General features: G+C 47.1%; 1 protein-coding gene across 1 annotated transcript in view; it reads left to right on the forward strand.

Annotated features, from left to right (window-relative positions):
* Nucleotides 1-22,980, forward strand: part of DGKG (diacylglycerol kinase gamma) — a 185,721-nt gene that overhangs the window by 69,379 nt on the left and 93,362 nt on the right. The window contains exons 7-16 of the mRNA XM_082625389.1: nucleotides 343-417; nucleotides 1,122-1,244; nucleotides 5,704-5,821; nucleotides 7,353-7,441; nucleotides 10,521-10,637; nucleotides 11,986-12,078; nucleotides 13,645-13,704; nucleotides 16,170-16,249; nucleotides 17,417-17,491; nucleotides 20,067-20,152. Of these exons, the coding sequence (XP_082481515.1) occupies nucleotides 343-417; nucleotides 1,122-1,244; nucleotides 5,704-5,821; nucleotides 7,353-7,441; nucleotides 10,521-10,637; nucleotides 11,986-12,078; nucleotides 13,645-13,704; nucleotides 16,170-16,249; nucleotides 17,417-17,491; nucleotides 20,067-20,152 (916 nt within the window). The remainder of the gene's footprint in view (nucleotides 1-342; nucleotides 418-1,121; nucleotides 1,245-5,703; nucleotides 5,822-7,352; nucleotides 7,442-10,520; nucleotides 10,638-11,985; nucleotides 12,079-13,644; nucleotides 13,705-16,169; nucleotides 16,250-17,416; nucleotides 17,492-20,066; nucleotides 20,153-22,980) is intronic.

The raw sequence follows: 22,980 nt of genomic DNA on the forward strand, positions 1-22,980 counted from the left end.
CCTTGGTTTGTAAGTATTTGTAGGATCACAAGGAGGAAACAGGAGTGCTTTATGCTAAGTCAAAGCACAGAATAGGGGAAGGAAGGTGGGTCTAGGAGGAGGTCAGTGTTCAGTGAACTTTCTGCATACCTCTGGCTTATCCACGGTCTGTGTTTCTTGTGAGCTTTGTGGTCAAGGCAGAAATAAAGAGCAAAAACAAATAGTGAGTGCTTGATGAAATGCCAGTATATTGTACCAGCTGCTTCTCACACTCTGCCCTGCCCATCTTCCCACGGGGTTGGATTTTGAGTCTTGCTCGTAAAAGCACATCTTCAGTTGGCTTCTCTCCTTGATGTTTTCTAGGAGATGGATCGTATTGTCAACCAGATGCTACACATTGCCCAGTATCTCGAGTGGGATCCCACGGAGCTAAGGCCTGTGAGTTTCCAAAAGCAAGGGGTGACTTTCCAGTGAGCTTCCAAGATGAGAGTGGGACTTGGAAACACATGTTTACGGTGCAGGCTGTCCCAGATCATCTTCTTAGAGGTGACTTCTCTGGGTCCTACACCTTGATCTCCCACTTCCCTAATAGGAAAGATTAGAGGCAGCAGGGGAAAGTGCAGACTAATTCAAATAATAATACCTAATAATACCCCCTAACGCTTTCACCAAAGCTAACTTTTTATAACAGGAGCTCAGAGATCAGAGAATTTAGAGCTAGAAAGACTTTTCAAGATTTTTCTCAGTCATTAGATAATATTAATAATAATTACATTGGGGGCTCCTATGAGTCTGATATAATATCTAGCATTTTATATACATTTTCTCCATCTTCACTACCGTGCTGCAAACATAGCAATACAAGTTCCATTTTACAGATGAGCAAAGCAGAATCCAGAGAGTTGGGGTGGCTTGTCGAAGGCCACACAGGTCAGGGCAGAGCCAGGCCTGGACCCCTGTGCTCCTCACCCCGATTTGCTCCCTCAATGCTCTACTCACTCTGAATCAGAGGGGAAAGGGGTAAAACACAAGCCAGAAAACACAGAACAGAAGAGAAAGCAAAGGGCAGGGTGGGCGGGGCAGGGGTGGGGCAGAGAAGTCCAAGTTGAAAGTGGACAGTGGTTGCTCTATGGATTCCACAGATATTGAAGGAGATGTTACAAGGGATGGACTACGACCGGGATGGCTTTGTGTCTCTCCAGGAGTGGGTCCACGGAGGGATGACCACCATCCCATTGCTGGTCCTCCTGGGCATGGACGACTCTGTAAGTTGCAAGCTTGAGGTCAAAGACCTCTCACCTTTCAGAAACATCAGGTTCCATGTGGAAGTTAATATCCTTGGCTTCTGCCCCAGACTTCCCAATGGACAGCCCATATGCTCTAGGCCAGCCCAAAATTCCTCTCTTTTTACCTATTAGTGCCTGAAATATTATTCATTCATTTGACAGACGTTTACTAAATTATTACTAAATAAAGATACCGTTCTAAGGGCTACAAGGGAACACATATACAATATTCACCCACCGGAAACTTATGCTCAACCAGGCAAAGGGCAAAAAATATTCAGGGAAGAATTCCATCTTTTTCACAAATTAGGTTTAAAAAATGCTAAGAGAGTTGGGGAAGGAAGGAAGGAAAGGAAGAAAGAAAGGAAAAAATACTGATTTGTTGTGAGGCAGAGGGCGTTCAATAATAATATCTTTTTTTTTTTTTTTTTTTTTTTTTGCGGTACACGGGCCTCTCACTGTTGTGGCCTCTCCCATTGCGGAGCACAGGCTCCAGACGTGCAGGCTCAGCGGCCATGGCTCACAGGCCCAGCCACTCCACGGCATGTGGGATCTTCCCGGACCGGGGCATGAACCCGCGTCCCCTGCATCGGCAGGCGGACTCTCAACCACAGCACCACGAGGGAAGCCCAATAATAATATCTTATTTAACAATCAGAACAACCAGATAAGGTAGATATTTTTTTGCCCATTTAAACAGATGGAAAACTGAGATTCTGAGTACGAAGAGGAAAAAGAATAGCCAGCATTTATGTGTACTTGACTCCAAAGAACCTGTACTTTTGAACATCTCACACTTAGGAGTGAGACCAGTGGAAGAAACTTTGAAGGGTGTTTGCCCTGGCTCTGAAGGATGTGTGGGATTTTGATATCCTATTCTTGAGATAAAGATAAAGACCTAGGATATTTGATCTGGCTCTCAAGGATGGGTATGATTTGTCTGGTAGAAGAGACAGTTTGCAGCTGGGAGAATAGCTTGATCCAAGACCCACATGAAAGAAAGTTCAGGGTGTTTTAGAGAAACCTCCCAGTTTTGTTCAGAGTAGGGAATACATGTAGAGGCTTAGTGTGAAATCACTGGCATCTGACCTGGTCTGCTTATTTACCATGAAAGTAGCTTCCATACATGAGGTAGGGAAGATTAGAACTAGAAGTACAAATGGTGACATTAGCGTTTACCAGTACAGTCACAAGGGCTGTAAGACAATACCTCTTCAAGGTTACTGAAATGTCAAAGAGAGGGACAGAACAGGAGGTTCATTTGGGTTAGCCTCTAGCTGATGTTGTTGCCTGTGCTGTGTCCATCTGACAGTTCTGCAATTCAGGACTAAAGCTGAGTCCTCATCTCCAACACTCAAGGACTAAGAATCCTGCAGTTATCTCATAGCATGTCCAGCTCTTTCCAAGTGCTACATAAAATCAATGAACCAGGATCTCCTTTTTCCTTATAACCCTAGAAGGTCAGAGCTGCAAGAGAACTTGGTGCTCCCTGGTCTGTCCCCTTCATTTTTCATACCAAGGACCAGAGAGGTAAAGGCACTGGCCCATGGGCACACACCTAGTTAGTACCAGAGGCCATCTTCCATAATCAGTAACAGCAGACTTCTCATGCAGTGATTTCTTACCAAGAACGTACTGTGTGCACGAACCCACAGGAGCTAGGACCTGGAGGTGCTCAGATAGGTTAGGTATACTTTCTGCTATTAAGGCTCAAGATTATAGCTGAATCAAAGTGGAAGTTCTGCTTGAGTGCTGTTCTAATGCACCTGTTTTTTCTCTGAAACATGGAAATAGAGATGGGACATTTTAATCACAAGGAACCAATTTCTAGTTCTGTTTCCTATTTTGGACTTGTTGAGTCCAAAGTGCCACCAACTCTTTGCTTGGAGGGGATCCACTGTTTTATGGCTGGAAGAGGGAGAGACATTATTTCTTCAGCATTCTCCCCAGTGTCTCCCCCTGATGCTAAATCAGCCTTGTATTAAAACCATACTTTACATCAGGAATAATGCAAACAAAAAACAAATGTGCATTTGGTTTTTATTAATTGAAATTTTATGCATTTATTTGAAAATAGGCACTAAATTGTACGTTTTCACATGAATAGTTGGGATTCTAGGGAAAGCGTTCCTCCATGTCTTAAAAGCCACCTTGCTTTTTTGGCTTTTTTTTCAAAACCCACGTGTGGCCACTGAAAAGTCTGGGGATCTCTCAATGGCGTGTATGAGAAACAGTCTGTCTCCCAAGGGAACTGCAGCCTCAACACAAAACCTGGTGTGCATAAGGAACGTTACTCCTACACCCTGCGGCCGCCAACGTGCAGAAATAAAGGAGCCACATGATGGTGCTATAACCCAAGCAGAAATGTTACTTTATCCCAAGTCAGGGTCCCTTTGCTTCTTACCCTGTATCTATGAAAATAGCTGACTCTCCCTTTCTCAGATACTAATTGATTTTGCAGATAAAGGTATTTCAGGTCAAATGACTGTCCCTTGGGCTGGATGAAGAAGGAGCTGGGTCTGCTAAGAGTGCTGTAATTTCCCTTCTGTCCATGAAGGAAAACCCTGGTCTGTGGAGGTACAGGAGAGGCATGGAAGGAGCATGGGCTCCGAGGCCAGCAAGAGCCCCCAGTGTGACTATGGGCTCAGCTTGGTCACTTATTATTTGTGTGGTCTTGGGCTATTTATATAACTTCTGTGAGTTTCTGCTTCTTCATTTCTAGAACAGGCCTAAATCTACCTCCTTACACGTAGGAAAACACTCTTTACTTATTTTTGTGTCTCCTACTGCCTAGCACAGAGTAGGAACTTAATAAATGTTTTCATTTACAATGTGTCGGGCACTGGATTAGGAGCTTCACTGATAGTATTTCACTTAATTTTTACAAAAATCCCTTGAGGTCAATGTTTGTCAAAGGAATGAATGAATCGATATTTAAGTGGATCATTTAATCAGTTAGTGAACCCATTTACTAAAGTAGAGGCCATTAGATAAAAAGGCTTTAATTCTGTAAGACTCAGGTTTTGGAAGAAGCAGGGTTTTGAGGTGGTAAGAAGAAAAGAACTTATCCTGGCCCCAGGAGGAGACCAGCATTTGAAAAAGCATGTGGGCTCCTCTAGAGACCGTTAGGAGAAGAGTTGAGCACAGGAATGGGTCCGCCCACCATGACCAACCCAAACCAGAAGGACACAGAAGTGAGAAGTGGGTTTCAATCCAGCACGTTGGACTCCATGTACCTGACTCTCAATCCTTACCACCTTACAGTACTTTTTACTACCCTTAACAACAGCCCAAGAGTGTTACTCTTTTGATGGAGGCTATGACAAAAGGTCAAGGACACCATACCTGGAGGGATGCTCCTGAAGCCACAGTCTCCAGCAAGCCTATGCTCCCAGGGGCTAGAAGGTGGGAGCTTTGGTGTCCAGGGAAGGTGTGTGATTACGTGAGGCTTGGCTTATCTGGTAGATAGAATGAATTTGCTTCCAAGCCAAGTCAGGGGGAAATGGCTTAACCCTCTTTCTGTCTCTGTCTCTTTGCTGTTTTATCTGTGCACAGAAAGGTGATGAGAGGAGTACATTGTTTTTACTAAGCTATAAAACTAGCACCTCCTCACTGTAGAAAATTTGGAAAATACAGAAGAAAGTAGAAATTAGAGAATAAAATAAATCCGTAGTGCTGCTAGCTATAGCTAACCTCTGTTAACAGTTTGGTGACTTTTTTTTCCTATACAACATATCATTGTATAAAACCGAGATCATAATATATCATCAAATTTGCATTCTGTTTTTTTCCCTTAGAACTTAGTATCATGAGCACATTCCCAAACCATTCAATGTTCTTATAAATATCTTTTTGATGGCCACTTAACATTAAATCATACAGATGTACCACAAACCTTTTGGTCATTTTGAGGCCTTTAGGATATTTTCAGTTATTTTAAATAATGCTGGGTTAAACATCTGACAGAGCACAAAAATGCTCATCTATCTTTCAAAAATGATTTCTTTAGGATAGAATCCGAGAAAGGAAATTTATAAGTTGAAGGTTGTAAACATTTAAAGGATAGATAGATGGGTGATAGATAGATGATAGATCATTGATAGATAATAGATGATTGATAGGTAATAGATGATTAATAGATGACTGAGAAAAAGAAAGAAGAAAGATTGTTCTGATTTCCACTCCCCCTACCACATACTCTACTCACATGGCCCTAATTTTTAATATTTGCTTATTTTAGAAAATATACACACACAAAGAATTTTGTTTTGATTTGCATTTCTATTAAAATAATCTTTACAACAGTAAAATAAGTGAATAACAAAATAAATTTGTGAATAAGTGAATAACAAAATTAATTTGTTTTCCAAATATGAGAAGAGACTCTTTTTAGAAAGAGTGGGGCTGCCTGCATCTCATTCCCTTGCTGTCCCCACAGGGCTCCAAGGGGGACGGGAAGCATGCCTGGACCATGAAGCATTTCAAGAAACCAACCTACTGCAACTTCTGCCATGTCATGCTGATGGGCGTTCGGAAGCAAGGCCTGTGCTGCATTTGTGAGTAAACTTCCTTCAGACCCCTTTTCCCAGGAACTGTCTTGCTCTATACATGTTTGAGCCATTCCCAGAAAAGTTTAGGCACCTCTGCTTCCTAGCTTGAGGGACTTGCCATATTATTCCAACAGCAGAAAATAAAGCAAAACTTCCATGCCCTATTTTTTGTTCTACCCAAGTCAAATGGACAAATATTATCCTATTGGAGTCTCGTCATAGGCCACTGACTGCCTAGAAAAAAAGTTATTAAAGGTTCAAATGTAATTAAAAAGCATCTCATAATAATTTCAGTTGAGTTTTGCTAGTGAATGTTTTGGTTGGTCAGAAGAACCTGTTTTTTTTTTTTAATTAATCAACTATATTCATATATACAATGGAATTAAAATGATCCATTTGTTTCTCTTTATAATCCATTTAGTAAAGTCAGATTGGAGAGGAGAAAAAAACACACATAGAAAAGGAAGGAGGGAGACTGGAAAGGAGGACAGAAGAAAGAGATGGGGGAGAAGGAAGAAAGAAGGGGTCGTGTAGGAAAGAGGGCGGGTTTGCAGAGCAGGAGGAGAGGGGAGGGGCTGCAGCAAGAGGGCTTTGTAGGGCCCAGGGTGCGTGGGTGCAGAATCCTGCCCCCCACCTCAGGATGCAGACAGCAAGCCCTCAGCCTGAACCCTCCAGGGACTGGGGAGCTGCTGCTGCAGCGAGGGCCGTCGGGTACGGGGCAGGTCACCAAAATGTTTTATCTGCCATGCACACAGGAGCCAGGCAGCAGGCAACCTCAGCCACAAAATGCATCGTAGCAGAGCTGGGCCCAGTGGCTACCAAGAGCAAGTGTCAGCAGGCAAAAGTAGGGGCCCACCTGTCTTTCCAGCACCCATTTCAAATGCAGCTCTCACCCACTTTTCATAGGCCCAGCCTCATTCCTAGTACGTTCTAGGCCTGTTGACACAGTCGTGAACAGTAACAACGCAGTCATTTGTGGAATAGCTGTTCTGACCCGCACACGTGGTGCTTTATACAGGTTATGTAATGCTGCAAAGAGAAAGCAATCTTCCTTCCATTTTGTAGAAAACCCTGAATTTCAGAGCGGTGAAGGAACTTACCCTAGATCGTGGCAGAGCCAGAGTTCAGGCCCAGGCCTGCCTGTCTCCAGAGTTAGAAAGACTCCGGCCTTGCTATCCACTCTCCAACATCCTGACATTCAGTACTGTGGCATTGGCATAGCCAGGATGACTCCTCACTCCCCTTAAGCGGAAAGCACCTTTCTGGGGATGTTTTCCTGCTGTATTCACCACCCACGGTGGAAGGCAGTGTGGCAGGGGAGAGGGTGCAGGAGCATGTCTGGGAGATAGTCGTGGACTCTTCTCAATGAACAACTGGAGACTTGAATTGCCATTAGGCAAGGCCAGCTCCATATGTCCCCTGCCCCTGACTGGCCACGCAGAGCGAGGCACGGGCCTCAGCTGGGGTGGGGGGCAGGGGGATGGCTGACCTTCCCTACGTGGTCACTCACAGTCACTTTTCTTATTTTTATTTTCAGACTGTAAATACACTGTCCATGAACGCTGTGTATCCAAAAACATTCCTGGGTGTATCAAAACGAACTCAAAAACCAAAAGGGGCGGCGAGGTTGGTGATACCTATTGCCTTGTTCTCCTGCATGCTGTGTCCCAGGCAACATGTCCATCTCCACAGATTGCTGGGCAGGAAGGGGCTTTGGGAGCTTTATATAGTGCCTTCTCTGCCTTGAGGACCACCCTTAAACCATCTTGTCCATCCATCAATCCATTTAGCATCTCCCTGGTGCCCACCGTGTGCCAGATCCTGTGCCAGGGGGTATGCAGGTTAAAAGGTGGTCCTCAGCCTGGAGGACTGTGCAGACTAGTGGGAGGAGACAGGCATGTAAGCAAAATGCAAAGTAGCGAGCTGTACAGTAGCGATAGGGCTGTGTGGGACATACAGTTGAGACACCAAGGGTGGCGGACAGGGAAGCTTTCACCAAAAAGATGGCATTTGAGTTGTGTCTTGAACCCAAATCGCAGGATTTCATAAGGAATCAAGGAGGACAAGGCACCCCAGGCTGGAGAAGCCTCAAGTGTGAAGGCATGGAGACGCGGCTTATTCTCGGATCTGTACTTGGTTCTGTGTGACTGGGATAGAGGATGCTTAGAGGGAAGCGGCGGGAGATGTGCTGCAGAACTGGTGAGATCCAGGTCTTGTGAGGCCAGCTGAGGACTTGGGAAGGGGTTTCATGTGTAGCTAAGGGGCCGCTGAAGAGCTTTGAGTACATGAGGAGATGTTTGGGTTGCGAATTAGGTTAATTGCTCTGACCATGGTGCCAGAGAGAGATCAGATCAGAGGGGATGAAAAAGACTTCCAACAGTTCAGGCAAGAGTTAATGCTGCCCTAGGGCCTGACTGGGGTGGGGTCTGCACTCACCCACTATGCTCTGCTATGTCTGCAGTAGCACAGTGATGGCTGTGTCTGTGCTGAGTGTCCCCCAGCCATGCCGGTCGTTGAGTGTTTTGACTGTCCCACTGGCTAAGGTGGAAGACATAAAGGGAAAGTCCGAGAAATAATTTGGAAGGTCCTACCACCAGGACCTGGTGACAATCAGGTAGGGGATGAGAGAGGGAGAGAGGTTGGAAATGGCTACCAGGTTTCTAAGGTGGCCATTGGCTGGTACCATTCACTGAGTCTGGAAATAGACTCTTCTTCAAATTAGCAGGGGAAAGGCACTCTGAGTTCCTGCAGAGGGAAAACCCCATTGAGGAGTCTGAGTCAGGAGGTGGTTAGCAGGTGGGAGTGGTATCCAGCCCTCCCCAGTAGGACTCTGAGAGAGAAGGGCACCTCCAGGGACATGCATGCATGCCTGTGAGACACCGCATGGCCTCTTGTCTACTCCTTCCGTACCACGCCTATACACACACCGTTCCATGTCCATGCCTTTCACCAGGACCTAAGGTGCACCTCCTGGGTTCAGGCCCTAAGCCTGCACTCCGGCCATTGCCATACTTGGAACAGAGGGAGACTTCTGAGGGACCAGCGGGGCACATTCACGACCTTCTGAGTCTCCAGGGGCAACCTAAGTCTTTAACCATCTCTTCTGATCCTGGAAGAGGATGGAGAAGGCAACGTGGTGTTGGGAGACTACCATGGACTTGGAGTCAGGAGACCTGGCCATGAGTCCCTGCTTGGCCACTTACCAGCCTTGGAACCTAGGACCAGTTACTTAACCTCTCTGCAGCCTCATATTTTTTCTCTGTAAAATAAAAATAATAATAATCTCAGAACAAATTCATTGTGACCATGTAGATGACAAATTGATTAGCAAACTGAGTTCTTTATACCCTCAGGGGTGAATGGCAGAAGGAGAAACTACAAAGTAAATGTGACACATCTTCTAGAGCAACAGTTTTACCGAAAATCTTTTGGAAGGAGGACACAGTAACTTAATTGATAAGTAATTTAAAACTTTTATCTAATACAAACATGGATGGTATTATGCAAATATTCCATGTGTTTTTAATATTGTGCTTGTAGTTGGCACTTCAGGCTATGTCCCCACGTTCCCCCCAGAGTCCATATCCACCCCTTCCACTATTCGGGATACCCTGGTGAAAAATTTTTTGAGGAGTTCTATAGAATTCCCGGGGGACTTAACTGAGGGCTCAGACCCCCAGGATTTGGTGTCATGGGTCGCTTTGCACTTACAGTCACACACGTACACACGCATTCCCACCTGCTTCCCAAGTTCCTGGGCTGCTTCAGGGGCATGTCCTGGCCAGGAGGCAGGTACAACCCACTCTCCAGGAAACAGATGTGAAAGCTGCTGGCTGATGACCCACACTAATCCCTTTGGGCTTTCTCTCTAACTTCCTTCCTGAGTGCTTCTCAACCTTGGCTGCATATGATAATCACTCAGGGTGCTTTAAAACATACTAATGATGGGTCTCATCCCCAGAGACTCTAATTTATTTTGTCTGGAGTGAGGGCTGGGCATTAGGACTTCTAGATGCTGGCCAGGTGGTCCTGAGGGGCTGCTAAGGCTGAGAGGCACTGGCCCATAGAAGACAGAGGGGGAAGGGATTCCCCATCAGGGGCACCCCCCAGGGGGCCAGGACTGTGCCAGGAAGGCCCTTCCAAAGGTGCTGTCTCATTGAATCCTCCCAGAAAACCCAGACGTGGGGCATTTTATGCCAATTTCTGTAGATGAAGGACCTGAGACTCAGAGAGGTCCAGGAACTGGCCAAAGGTCACCCCGCTGCAAAGTGGAAGATCAATGACTCCAACCAGTTTTGTCTATAGCCCAAGCCCTCCTGCGTTTCCCTGCAGCCCGCTGCCTTCCAGAAAAGGGCACACACAAACACATCCTTTTGCAAAGAGTTCTGGTGACAGAGAGATGAACTGCAAGACGAGATGCTCAGACGCTTGACTGCCAGAGGGGGTGAACTGTTCAAAGAGCAGGCAAAGTGGCTTTCCATCTACCTCGATTAGCATGATAGAGGTTAGGTAGGGAGTGACCACACTGGTGCAATTCAGCAAAGCAGCCCAGCATCCAGAAGTGCATCCACTAAACAGGAACCAACCCTCTCTGGCCTCCCCACTCCCTGCACTCCTCCCAGACCCTTCTCCTCAGGCCCAGGGCCCAGGGCCCTGGGATGTGGTTCTGCAGCCTTCCCTGGTATCCTTCGCTTCCCTCCTGCAGGTGATGCAGCACGCGTGGGTGGAAGGGAACTCCTCTGTCAAGTGTGACCGGTGCCACAAAAGTATCAAGTGCTACCAGAGTGTCACCGCGCGGCACTGCCTGTGGTGCCGGATGACGGTGGGTTGGCGCCCAGGGCAGCCCTGCTGCTTTTCAGTGTGGTTGTTTGCTCAAGCTGCAGCCAGGCAGCAGTGGACATCCTGCCAGAGGGCATGAGCAGAGCTATGTGGGCAAGGCTAGAGAGGGAGCCTAGAGCCCCTGTTCAGTGCCCTAAGTCTAACTGCCTCCAGTAAATCACCAAGATGCCCAGAGAGAGGGTACCCCCCAGGGCTGCTTAAACAGAAGCTGACCAGTCTACTCTCTTTGTGGCCAGGCAGCTGTGAACAGCAGGCTGGACCATTAACTTCCTTCGCCTGGGTGTCGTCTGGGCCGGGCACACTGACAGAGTGGGAGAGGAATTAGATACTCAGTCACCTACATCAGAGGAAGGCATACTCCTGACAGCAACCCCACTGCCTGGACAAGAGGCCTGTGCCCACTGCCATCATCCATGACAAGTGTCCACTTCCTCCTTGGACACCTGGAGCTGCCTGACCTGCCTTCCAAAGCAGACTCAGTGCCGTGTCTTGTCCCCTTGACTGGGTATCAGCCTCAGAAAGGACGTGTCAGACTGCAGAACTCTTAAAATGCAGAGGTCGAGTCATGGAGTTTACCTCCAGCCTCTCATGAGTTTGTTCAACAAGATCTCCTTCCTTCCAGTGTCTCAGAGCCTAGGGAGCAAATATCCCATGGGGGCTCTGGAATCCACATGGGGGCTCTGGAATCCACATGGGGGTGCCATACGGACAGGCCACAGGCCTGCTCGGGACTGTTTTGCTCCAGCTGCCATGGGCAGCACTTGGTCTCCTTTCTCTGCTCACGGCAGACTTGGCACCCATAACCAAGCACACACACCCATACACACTACACACCACACACACACACACACTCTCTCTCTCTCTCTGCTATACTGTGAAAGCCAGCAGTGCCTCAGGATTTAGAGGAGCACTAGACAACCTGCCTCCCTAGTAAATTTCTTTTTTTTTATAAGCAGATATTCATTTTTAATTATTATTTATTTATTTATGGCTGTGTTGGGTCTTCGTTTCTGTGCGAGGGCTTTCTCCAGTTGCGGCAAGTGGGGGCCACTCTTCATCGCAGTGCGCGGGCCTCTCACTATCGTGGCCTCTCTTGTTGCGGAGCACAGGCTCCAGATGCACAGGCTCAGTAGTTGTGGCGCACGGGCTTAGTTGCTCCGTGGCATGTGGGATCCTCCCAGACCAGGGCTCGAACCCGTGTCCCCTGCATCGGCAGGCAGATTCTCAACCACTGCACCACCAGGGAATCCCCCCTAGTAAATTTCTAAACTCTCATAGTCGACATTTCCTTGATCACTTTCACTCACTCTCATCTTCATTTTTTCCTCCAGTTTCACCGCAAATGTGAATTGTCAACTTTGTGTGATGGTGGGGAGCTCAGAGACCATATTTTGCTGCCCACGTCAATATGCCCCATCACCCGGGTAAGTGCTGCCACCCCGATGGGGCTCTGGCTCCCCTGCAATCCCAGCTCATGTTTCAGATGCAGGCAGCATTCAGACATTCACATCCCTCAGAGGGTTCCCTCTGCAACTCTTAGGATTTGTGTTTTCAGCCCAAGTTTAAAAGAGGTCAGTGCTGCACAGCCAGATTGTGAGGGAAAACTTCCCTGACTAAAATGATTCCAGCCGCTGGCCACCCAGAATGCTCTGAAATGGCCCAGCAAGGAAAGCGCATTCATTCTAAGCACCTTTGCAGGCAGATCACATATATGGAACCTCAGTCACCACCTGTGCACAGCTAGGCTTCCCAGACCTCCCTTGTCCCTGTCACCCTCTGTCCTGGGTCCAAACATGGACCTGCCTCTGCCTTGAGGATTTCCACTTGGGTGTCACAGCCTTTCTTGGAAATGAAAGATGCAAAATTAAACTCTGTTTATCCCCATCTGAAACTTTTTCTGTCTCCTGTGTTGAAGACCCCTCTTTCAAGCCAAGCACCCAACACCTTAACTGTTCTCTTTCCATGTTAAAGATGCTGCTGAGTTCCACTGATTCCTCACCTCTCACCCTTGACTTGCCCATCTTCTTTCTTATTAAAAACTAAAGAAAAAAAAACACCACTTTAAAAACTATTTGGCAGTATCTACTAAGTTGGAAATGCACAAACTCTATGACTCAACAATTCCCCTCCTGTGAGAAATAGGAGCATTTATTCCACCAGAAGACATGTACGGGAATGTTCCTATCAACATTATTCATAACAGTCAGGCACTGGAAACAAGCTAAATGACCATTGACAAAGGAATAGGTAAATAAGTTGAGGCAGATTAGTATAATGGAATACTGCACTGCCATAGAAAACAACCATGCTTAGATGCAAAAATATGGATAATCCCAAAAATATAATGTTGAACAAAAGAACCTGGACTCAGAAAAGATATGGTCTATGATTCCACTGATATGAAATTCAAAAGCCAGGCAAAACCAATAAGGTATCAGGCGTCACAACAGAATTATGCCAGAAGAAGCAGTAGTTACAAGGGCATACACGTATGCAGAAATCCATAGAACTGTAGATTTAACTTTGAGCATGTTACTATATGCGACATTAAACCTCAATGAAATGAATAATAAGCACTGAAAAAACAAACAAACAAAACAGGACATATGACTTAGTATTACATCATTTAGGTAGTGCTTCACAGAGAAACCAGATCTGAGACCTTGCTTCTCAAAGCTCAAGCTTCTAAATCAACAAAGTAGATTTCTGCCCATTTCAGTGTTTCCTCTGAAACACTGTGTCCCTTCCAGTGTCTCGAAGTTAAAGTCAGGGCAAGAGATGACAACTGCCTGGATCCAGAGTCCTTGAGAAACCCAAAGGGAACATTTCTTTTTTTACGTCCAAAGTCTCACTTTGAAAAACTCCTCCCTACACTGTATTGGTTTTCTATTCTCTTCCTTTATATTAACCATTTGTTTTTCTTCTGATTTCCTTTTTTGTAGTAGGCATTTTTTTTTTCAAAAGATGCTTGTCTTTCCTCTCTTTTATAGGACAGGCAAGATGGGAAGTCTGATGGTAGCATGTCAGCCAAGGACGAACTTGTAACGCAGGTACCTCGGCAAGCCCTAAATCTACTCACTCGTTCTAAGCTGGTCCAAGGCTGTGGAGGGGAGAACAGGATTTGGCTTCTAGAGAAGCACATCTCAACATCTGCTTTCTTATCTGATTGATTATATCACACAGGTCACTGTATTTCCAGCCTCTGGGGTTACCTTTGACAACCACACTGTAGGCAAGTAGTGCGAAGGGAGGTTGGTTGATCCCGTGGCTGGCTGAACTGGCTTTATCACCTTTTTAGGAACACATTGCATAAAACTTCATTATGCATACTCCCTGAATAATAACAAGAATATGGCTGAAAGATAGACAATTAGGTTTTCCAGGACTGCCAAGCTGTCTGCAGAATGTGATCTGCCAGAGCAGAGTTAACTAGATCCAAAAGTTCATCTTCATCCTTAAACGTATATTTCAGAACTCATTTTTTTAGCTGGATTCACCAATGAGCTTCTCTTTGTGCCTTTCACAAAGTTCCAGGGAATGCAGGAAAGGCAGCCTGGTGAGGTAGAACAAGTACCAGAAAAGGAAATAGCACACTGGGGCCTTCTCCTCTGCCTCTGAACCTTAAGTTTCCTTGTTTGAAAGGGGGCATAGCAATCCCTGCACTGCCCACCTCCCATAGATGCTCCAAGATTCAATGAGAACATGTAGATGAGTGTAAAACATAAGCAATGGTGCTTAACGTGGGAAAGCTCTAGACACCTTGAAAGGGAGAAAGTCAGATGGAGCACGTGCGCGCACGCACACACACACACACACGGCGCAGGTATGTCAGTTGTTTACAGCTGGCATCTGTCTGGTTATCCTGCATCTGTTCTGATTGGGCAGTGCCCATGCTGTACAGGTTGTTAAACATTTTGAATATCACCCCCAGAGATAAAGAATTACTCCTTAAGCTCCAAGATGCTTCTGGGTTTCACACAAATAATCACCCTTGGCAGATGAGAAAATTGCTAAAATTCATAAAGGATGCTGCTGTCCGTTTCAAACAATATGGCCCTGTGTTTGGTGAATTTTTAGCTTGCAATCTGGAAAAGCAGGCATTAGATAGTGAATATGGAGCAAAGCTGCATCTCTGTATCGGTGTGTCCTTCTGCTGAAGACACAGATATTTATTGAGTACCCACTCTTGTATCTGGGGCAATGGGGCCCTTGGTAGAAAGGTTATACACACAAACGCCCTGCTCCTGAGGTATTAAAATCCATTTGATGTTTTGTGATATTTACCTGAGAAAATAGAAAATAAAGACATATACAAATAAATAAAAACAAAAGAAACCCAGAAGATATTATTGGGTTGGCCAAAAAGTTGGTTCTGGTTTCTCATAAGATCTTACGGAAAAACCCGAACGAACTTTTTGGCCAAATCAATATATGCTTCAAGTGCAATAGCTTTCGTTGCAATGATTAAGGAAAACTTCATAGAGGAAGTAGCTCTTGAATTGGGCCCTGAGAATGAGGAGTTCTTTTTTAAGACGTTGCAAAGAAGAAAGTGGGCATTAAGGAGGAGAAGAAAGCAGTGTGAGCAGCCCCAAAGGGTGGGAATTAACTCCCTAGAAGGTACAAGCCAGGCTTGGCTGGAACTGCAGTGAAGGTTAGAGTAATTAAGAGAGAACAGTAGATTGGGGCTGCACTTAAATGCCTTGCATGCCAGCTTAGGAGATCTGGATTTTATCCTCTGGGTAATGAGACGTCTTTAAAGGTTTCTGAGCAGGAGTGGTATGACTAGTGATGTCCTGGGAAGGAACTGCATGGGGGCAACATACACAGCTTCACCTGAGGTGGGCAAGGCCCGAGCAGTGTGGGCACTGTGGCAGCTGCCGGAGATAAAGAGACATTCCAGGGAAGGAATTGGCAGGACAGGGTCTTCCCTGTATGACTGGATGAATAATAACAGTAGCCAGGAGAGAGGGCCAGTTTTGTGGGGAAAGAAGATAGGTCAGGTTTGGAGTGTGTTCTGGTGAGACATCTGGCTGAATGTACCCCCTGGACAGTGAGAAATGTGGAACCAGGGCTCAGGAGGAAAATGGGGGCTGGAAATGTGGATATGGAAGGTACTGGGTGGAAGTATAGTTAACTCCATGGCTGTTAGGACCAGACGGCCCTAACTTTTAAGATCATAATCAGTTGTATCCCTCACAAAATCTAATCTTGTGCTGTGGGCACAATGCCACACCACTGTGAATAATTTGGAGTTGTGATACCATTGCCCCATCTCTGATCCCGACTTCAAACGCTTGTCACCATTAACACTACTTAAAGGCCATTAGGCTGGAGACACTTAGCTGTTTAATCCCTCAGAAAACTCAGCCAGTGGACCAGCACCTACTGCCTCCTGACCTCCTCTCCTCCATGCCTGGAACTGCTTCTCTCCCGGGAGCTGTCTTAGCATCCACTGTCTTCGCATTCCTCCTATTGGCTAAAACAGAGCTAATTTCTTTTTCTTTTGCCTTTTAAGTATAAGATCATCCCCACCCCGGGTACCCACCCCCTGCTGGTTTTGGTGAACCCCAAGAGTGGAGGGAGACAAGGAGAAAGGTATGTTCTCTTCTTTTTCGAGATGGAGAGGCTAGGCCAACCGTAACCAAGTGGGCTGTGGAGATGGCAGACCTGTGGTCCAACCCCAACCCTACCACAGACCGCTTGATGACCTGGTCCAAGGGACTTAATGTCCTTGTGCCTTGGTTTCCTCCTCTGTAAAATGGAGGTAATAATCGTTCCTCCTCCCACAGGGGTTTCGTGAACGTTAAAATAGACACCGTGCTAGCCTAGGGCCTGTGACGTGGGCCATTATTATGGTTCCCAGAATCAAACCAAGTTCTGATTGGTTTGATTAACTTCCCAGCCTTGCAAGTCTTTTCTTGATTTAAGAGACGTGGCAGAGGCACCTGGTGGAGACCTCCTGGCCTATCCCACCCTTGAGAAAGCAGGGCACCCGTCTCATCAGTGAAGGAAACGCCCAGTGAGTGGGAAGCCCCAGGAGAAGGGGAGGGGAGGGGCGGCAAGGGGCAGAGCAGCTCTGCCCCCCAGGGTCCAGCTCTGGGGCAGTGAACAGACGGCAGGGTGATCTGGAATCCAGGTTTTAAAACATACTAAGGAGGGTTTAAGCGAGAAGTGTGAGAGCCCCCACCCCGGTCCTAGGGGCGGAGCACCCCTCCTGAACGGACCTGATCAGCCTCAAGCGGGAGCCTTGAAACCAAGCCTAGATGTGGTCACTGCCCCCAGCCCTCCTCGGCCCCAACCCCATGTCCTGCATGTCCTCCTGATCCCAGGATTTGGGGGACCTTTCCATAGAGCGTCCCTTGGTGCCTTTGTGTAGCCCACAAAGAGCAGAATCATACTACCTAGAACATATAGAACATTTGGGAGAAGGTCTCCATGAAGGAGAAGGGAAATTCTGTTCTCCGGGTTGCTCTGTCCTGTCCTCTGTGCAAGGGGTGCTACTCCTGGGGTTGGAGACTAGGGTCCTGGATGGTGGGGAAGACCTTGAAATGGGGTGCGGGCGTGGGTGAGGCCAGCCAGACCTGGGACTTCAGGGTCTGCAGGGCCTGCATGCACTCTTCTCCCCTCTTGGGTATAAATGCACCCACGTTCCCACCATCAATGGGCTGCAGAGGTACTTGCCCTCCTGTGACTTCTCACAATGACATTCCCCTTCTCTGTCTTGGTCTCTCTCTCTCTCTCTCTTTCTTTTTTTTTCCATAGAATTCTTCGGAAATTCCACTATCTGCTCAACCCCAAACAAGTTTTCAACCTGGACAATGGGGGGCCTACTCCAGGGTATGGAGATATGATCTTTACTTCTTATTTCTTCCCCGCGCCCTTAGATCTCTACAGAAGATAGCTTTTGGGGGTCACTTTGTTTTTTGTCTCTTTCATCGGTAGACTTGTCCTTCCTGCCATTTCACTCCTTTTCTCTTCTTTTCCTCATATCTACTCTTACTTCCTCCTGGAGATACTCAGGACCACCCATTATGGATAACTCTGGGAAGTAGCCTCCTGTACTTTATCCCAGAAAAAATTGTTGATTTTGTAAGAGGGAGAAATTGCATATGTCATTTGTTGGCTTGACAAGAAGGGCGGGCTGGTAGATTACTTTAACTTATTTGCAAGGCCATATTAGCTGGTATCTTCATACTGAATTATCAGGGAGAAGAAAAGAGTTTTCTTACCACTGTCTGTCTGTGTTTCAGAAATCTGTACAGCTGACTCAGAGTTCCACTGCATGTTCTGTTGTGGGGGCCTTTAAGGATCAAGACAATTGGTTGTTCAATGAAATCACTTTTTTCCTGAATCATCCAAGTTAGAGGTTGTTAAGCTCCCCCTGGCCCTTCTCCTCTTGTCATTTGCCTATTGGCTATTTCCCTGCTCATCAGCAAAGTGTCAAGGAGACGGGGAACAATGAGAGGAGACAAGGCAGCCCCTCTGAAGCTCAACCCAAGGTCTACGGGAGGAGCTGGTCCTTGTGCTGGTGGCGGACATGATGAGCCCTGTAATCAGAGGCCCCTCCAACATTAGGGCTGGAAGGTACCCAAAGACTGGTACCTTCTTGCCAGCCAGAGACAGTGCACTAGAGACATCTGCCAGCCGGCCCAAAGCTATCTCAGTGCCAGGTCCTCAGACTTGCACCTGCTAGGCTGGGCTTTCCAACACACAGCTGCTTGGCCCAACATCTGAACCTGCATTTCTACTCTGGGCTGAGCAAGACCTTAATAGGGGCTGGAGTGAGGACTCTAAAAAGGAACTCTGTCCCTGTCTTTGGTTTGACACAAAGCTATTATTAATGGCAGGGTTGGTGCAAGACCCACTAAAGGGGAAAGAAACATGAATGTAGGTTCAGCACCTCTGCCGTGACTTACCTGTAAAACTAACTTCAAAATAGAGCCCACCCATATGGCTGCGTGTGCCATCACGGTCACCATGATTGCCAATTACTGCTCCATTGTGACTTGTGACTGAGCAGCAGCCCACAAATACCTTTACCAGCTGGCTCTCTTTTAGGGCATTTTAATACTTGAATACAGACAGTACTCACTTAACTGCATGTATTCTCAATTGGTTTTGCCCAGGATGACAAGCCTGGTGGCTACTTCTAGAGCAATTGTGCCCTGAGTATCTCTGTGCTGTACATGTCAGCCTGTAGTCAGACAGGCTGTCTAGCTGAAGGGAGCCTCCATTCAGAACCCACTTCATACAGGAGAGCAGAGTTCTGCAAGAGAAAGAGAGGGAAGGGGATGCTAATTTGCCCATGCATACACTGGTGACTCAGAAGGGGTCTTCTCAGATCACCATGCAGGGCAAAGAGGAAATACTGAGCTTCAGCTTCTCAAGCCCCACCTCAAGGCCTCCACAGGTCATGTCTGTGCTAAAGCAGAGGTTCTTAACCTTTTTTGCACCAGGAACCTATTTGGCAGTCTGATGAAGTCTACGGACCACTTCTTAATATTAAGATAATATTTTTTAATGTATAAAATGAAATATATAGGAGTAACAGGGAAACTCATTATATTGAAAAGAACAGTTATCAAAAGGTTAAAAAACAAATTTGTGATAGAAGAATATATGTGATTTACTAAGACACTATATACCAAGTTCCAGAGACAGGTCTAATAGCTATTGTAAATTAAAAGCAGGGATGAGCAGAAGTGATATAAAATATCTGCCACAACTGTAGTAAAACATCGAAATACCTGTGATTTTGGCTGCTTAACAAAGTCACAGGTATTGTTAATACCTCTGTGATTTGTGGCCTACATACATAATTGAAGGAAATGCTAAATTTCACTTAGAGCTTAGGGAAGTTAAGAGTGTAACATTTTCTTCCAGTTCATGGCCCTCTGGATTCTACTCCCAGACCCCTTAGATATGCACTTCAGGTTAAGAGCCCTGCTCTAAAGGGTTAAGACCCCTGAGGGGAGATGGTGCTCACTCCACTTAGGTCTGGGTGGGATGAAGATCCAGCCAGCTCAGTGCATCTGACTTAAAGGGGAGGTCGTGAGGACAGAGCAGGTGAGAGAGCTGGAGAGGAGTCAGAATGCTGGGGGTTAGTTGTATCAGTGCCAAAATAAGCAAACTATGGATTCCTCTGCCTAAATCATAGAGAATTTCTAGAAAACCATTTTCTGTGTTGAATGTTGAGTCAGCATCTCCTTATACAAAGATGGCTCCATGGGATTCATACTCAATGGCATTGCTTAGTAAGTTCTGGTTTCATAACATTAAGTGACCCTTTCAACCCCAAAAGGAATCAAGGTCATAATATACTCCCAGGGAAGGGAGCGGGCGGGGGACTCTGACTCAAGGAGTGTCAAAGGTCAGCCTGTAAACAAAACCATTTTGGCCTTTCTACTTCCAGGCTTAACTTTTTCCGTGATACTCCAGACTTCCGTGTTTTGGCCTGTGGAGGAGATGGGACAGTTGGCTGGATTTTGGATTGCATTGGTAAGAATGGGCTGGAAGGGCCTTTGCAGTTGACTTAAATATATTTAAAGTCAGAGGAAGGCAATCAACAAGAAAGAGAAATGGAGCCATGTTTTGTTCATCCTTGTTTCTACTCTTGGACCAGTGCTTGACTAAACATCTACTTTGGGTGGAAAAAAGAATAAAAGAAGATCATGGAAGGATTCCCACTGGTACAGATGTAACAGCTTAGTTTCAGGCCTTGCTTCATAAATAGCTGTCATGGCCGGGGTTTAGGCAGTTGCAGGACAGGCCAGATGGGGGGTTGCGGGGAAAAGGAGCAGGACTGGGACTCCAGGCACGTCCAGGGTACTGGATAAAGGCCAAAGAACTAAGCACTGATGCATAGCCCGGGGCAAGACACCTTGAGATGAACACCTGCAGCTGGAGCGCAGAAAGCACATCTAGAAAGCACAGATGAATGCAAGCAAAGAAGCGCCACGGTGGGCTGTGTCCAATATGCCAAGATCCAAAAGGCTTCAGGGAGGGTAGGGAGGGCCCAGGCTGGGTATCAGAAGGCCTGGGTCTAGTCCAGCTCTGCCTGGATCTGTGGCTCCTTGGACACAGCTCCACCAGTAGATGATGGAGAATGATTCTGAAATTCTGGGACAAGGGGTATATTGAAGATCTAACCCTGGGGCACCCAGATAAACACTGGGACGTGGGACATAAGCATAGGAAAGCAGCCAGGGGTATTGCTGGGGAGGGCGGTCATCAAAGTCCGAGATGACCCAGAGCAACAAGCCCTGCGCTGCTTTGGTCTTTTCGTCCTTCATTCCCCAAATCCTACCTGTGCACCTCCAGATGCCCAGCTCCCCTCAAGGCACTGGTGATGCAGCAGTGAACAAAGGACAAATATCCCACCCTCACGGAGTTTCCTTTCTAGAGGGAAGAGACAGGCAATAAACAAAGAAATAAGTGAAACATACAGTGTGTCAGAAGGTGATAAAAACATAGCAGAAAAGGGGGAAAGGGAGCTCAGCGGAGGGAGTGGGGTTGCAATCTAAGACCAGGTGTTTCCGAAGGCCTTGAGCAGATGACATTCGCATGGAGACCTGGAGGAGGGTGAGCCTAGTGGATACCTGAGGGTGGAAGGAACAGCAAATACAAAGGCCCTGAGGTAGGAGCAGGCCAGACTGCCAAAGGCAGTGGGAAGGCTGCAGAGTGTGCCTGGGGTGTAGTGCGTGAGGGTAGAGTGGCAGGGGATAAAGCAGAGATAATGCAGGGCCAAGTCACTAGGACATGTAGGACATTATATGGAATGTGGCTTTCATACTGGGAAGGTCCCAAGATGCTGGATGGTTTTAAGCAAAGCAGGGACGCAACAGATTACAGAAACAGAAAAGGGTGGAAGCTGGGAGACCAATCAGGAGGCTCCTGCAGTAATCCAAGGAGGGGGACTGTGCCATGGACCACAGTAGTGACAGAGGAGGTGGTGAGAAGGAGTCAGATATCTTTTGAAGGCGGAGCCAGCAAGATTTGCTGACAGACTTCATGTGGAAGATGAGGGAAAGGAAGGAGTCAAGGATGGGCCAGGATAGACCCTGAACAGGGTGGAGAAGCCTGGGCCCCCAGGGGTCGTAAGCAGACCACCTGGAGGAGGGGGACCGGCACCCCGCACACCTGCCACATCTACTCCCCCACAGGCACTTTGGTTTCCATGGACACAGCCCTGCCAAGCAGCCACCCACGCTCTCCTGTCACCTCGGGCTCTGGAGTTGTTTGTGGGAGGAGGGAGGCGTCCTCTGGGAGCCGAGGAAGGAGAAGCTGATCAGCAGGGGGTGGATGGCGCCAGTACCTGGAGCTGCTCGCACGGGTCCCTCTCCATCGGGAAGGAGAAAGTAGGCTTTGCTGATAAGTTTTATAAAATTCAGCTGCAGAGGACACAGGTGATATACGCTGCCCAGAACCGAAAGGTCATGTGAGCTGATCTGCTTTTTCACAGGTCAGTGGCCCAAAGATTAAAAAACAAGGGTAAAAGGAGTAACTGCACAGTTTTCATTCATTCATTCAAGAGAGGTTGAAGCCCTTGTTCTGTGCTCTCTGCCGCCCCATTTCGGTCCCCTCTCTGATGTGCTGTCCTGCTACAGCCAGAGTGGTCATTCCTGAATGTCAGTGGGGTTGTGATATGTGCAAAGCACATCAGTGGCTTCCCAGGATTCTTAGATAAAGATAAAAACTCTTCAGATGCTCCACAGGGCCCTAAGTGGTCTAGCAGCTACCCACCCAGCCTCATTTCCTACCACCATCCTCTCCCTCTAGACCCAGACACCCAGTCCCTCTCTCAGACCCTTGAAGGCACCAGTGTCCCTTGTACCACAGGGCCTGTCTGTTCTGCTCCCCTGGCCTTTGCTTGGTCAGCTTCTACTTCAGATTTCAGCCAAAGTGTGGCTTCCTCAGGGAAGCCTTCCCTGATAACTCATTACAGGACCACACTCCTTTCCACCCCAGTATGAATCTGAAATTACGCATCATTTCTATGAAGACCTTGTTAATAGCTGTCTCTCCCTCTCAACTGTAGGTACCCTGAGAGCCGGAGCCGTGGCTTTTTTGTCTGCTATTAGAGCCAGAGCACCTAACATAGCACCTAGGCCTTCAGTAAATATGTGTGGAGATACTATGGTGAATGAGATACAGTTCCCCAGGGAGGTTACAGGACATTTGGGGAACAAACAAGTAGTTACAAGACAGCGTGATGAGATCACCCCTGGTACTAAAGAAACACTCTGGAGAGGCACCAGGTCCAGACTAGGGCAACCAGGGAGGGCTCTGTGCTGAGCAGCAGAGAGCTTGTGATTTAAGGCCCTGAA

This window comes from Mesoplodon mirus (assembly GCF_964341445.2).
Source record: "Mesoplodon mirus genome assembly, chromosome: 6".
Lineage (NCBI taxonomy): Eukaryota > Metazoa > Chordata > Mammalia > Artiodactyla > Ziphiidae > Mesoplodon > Mesoplodon mirus.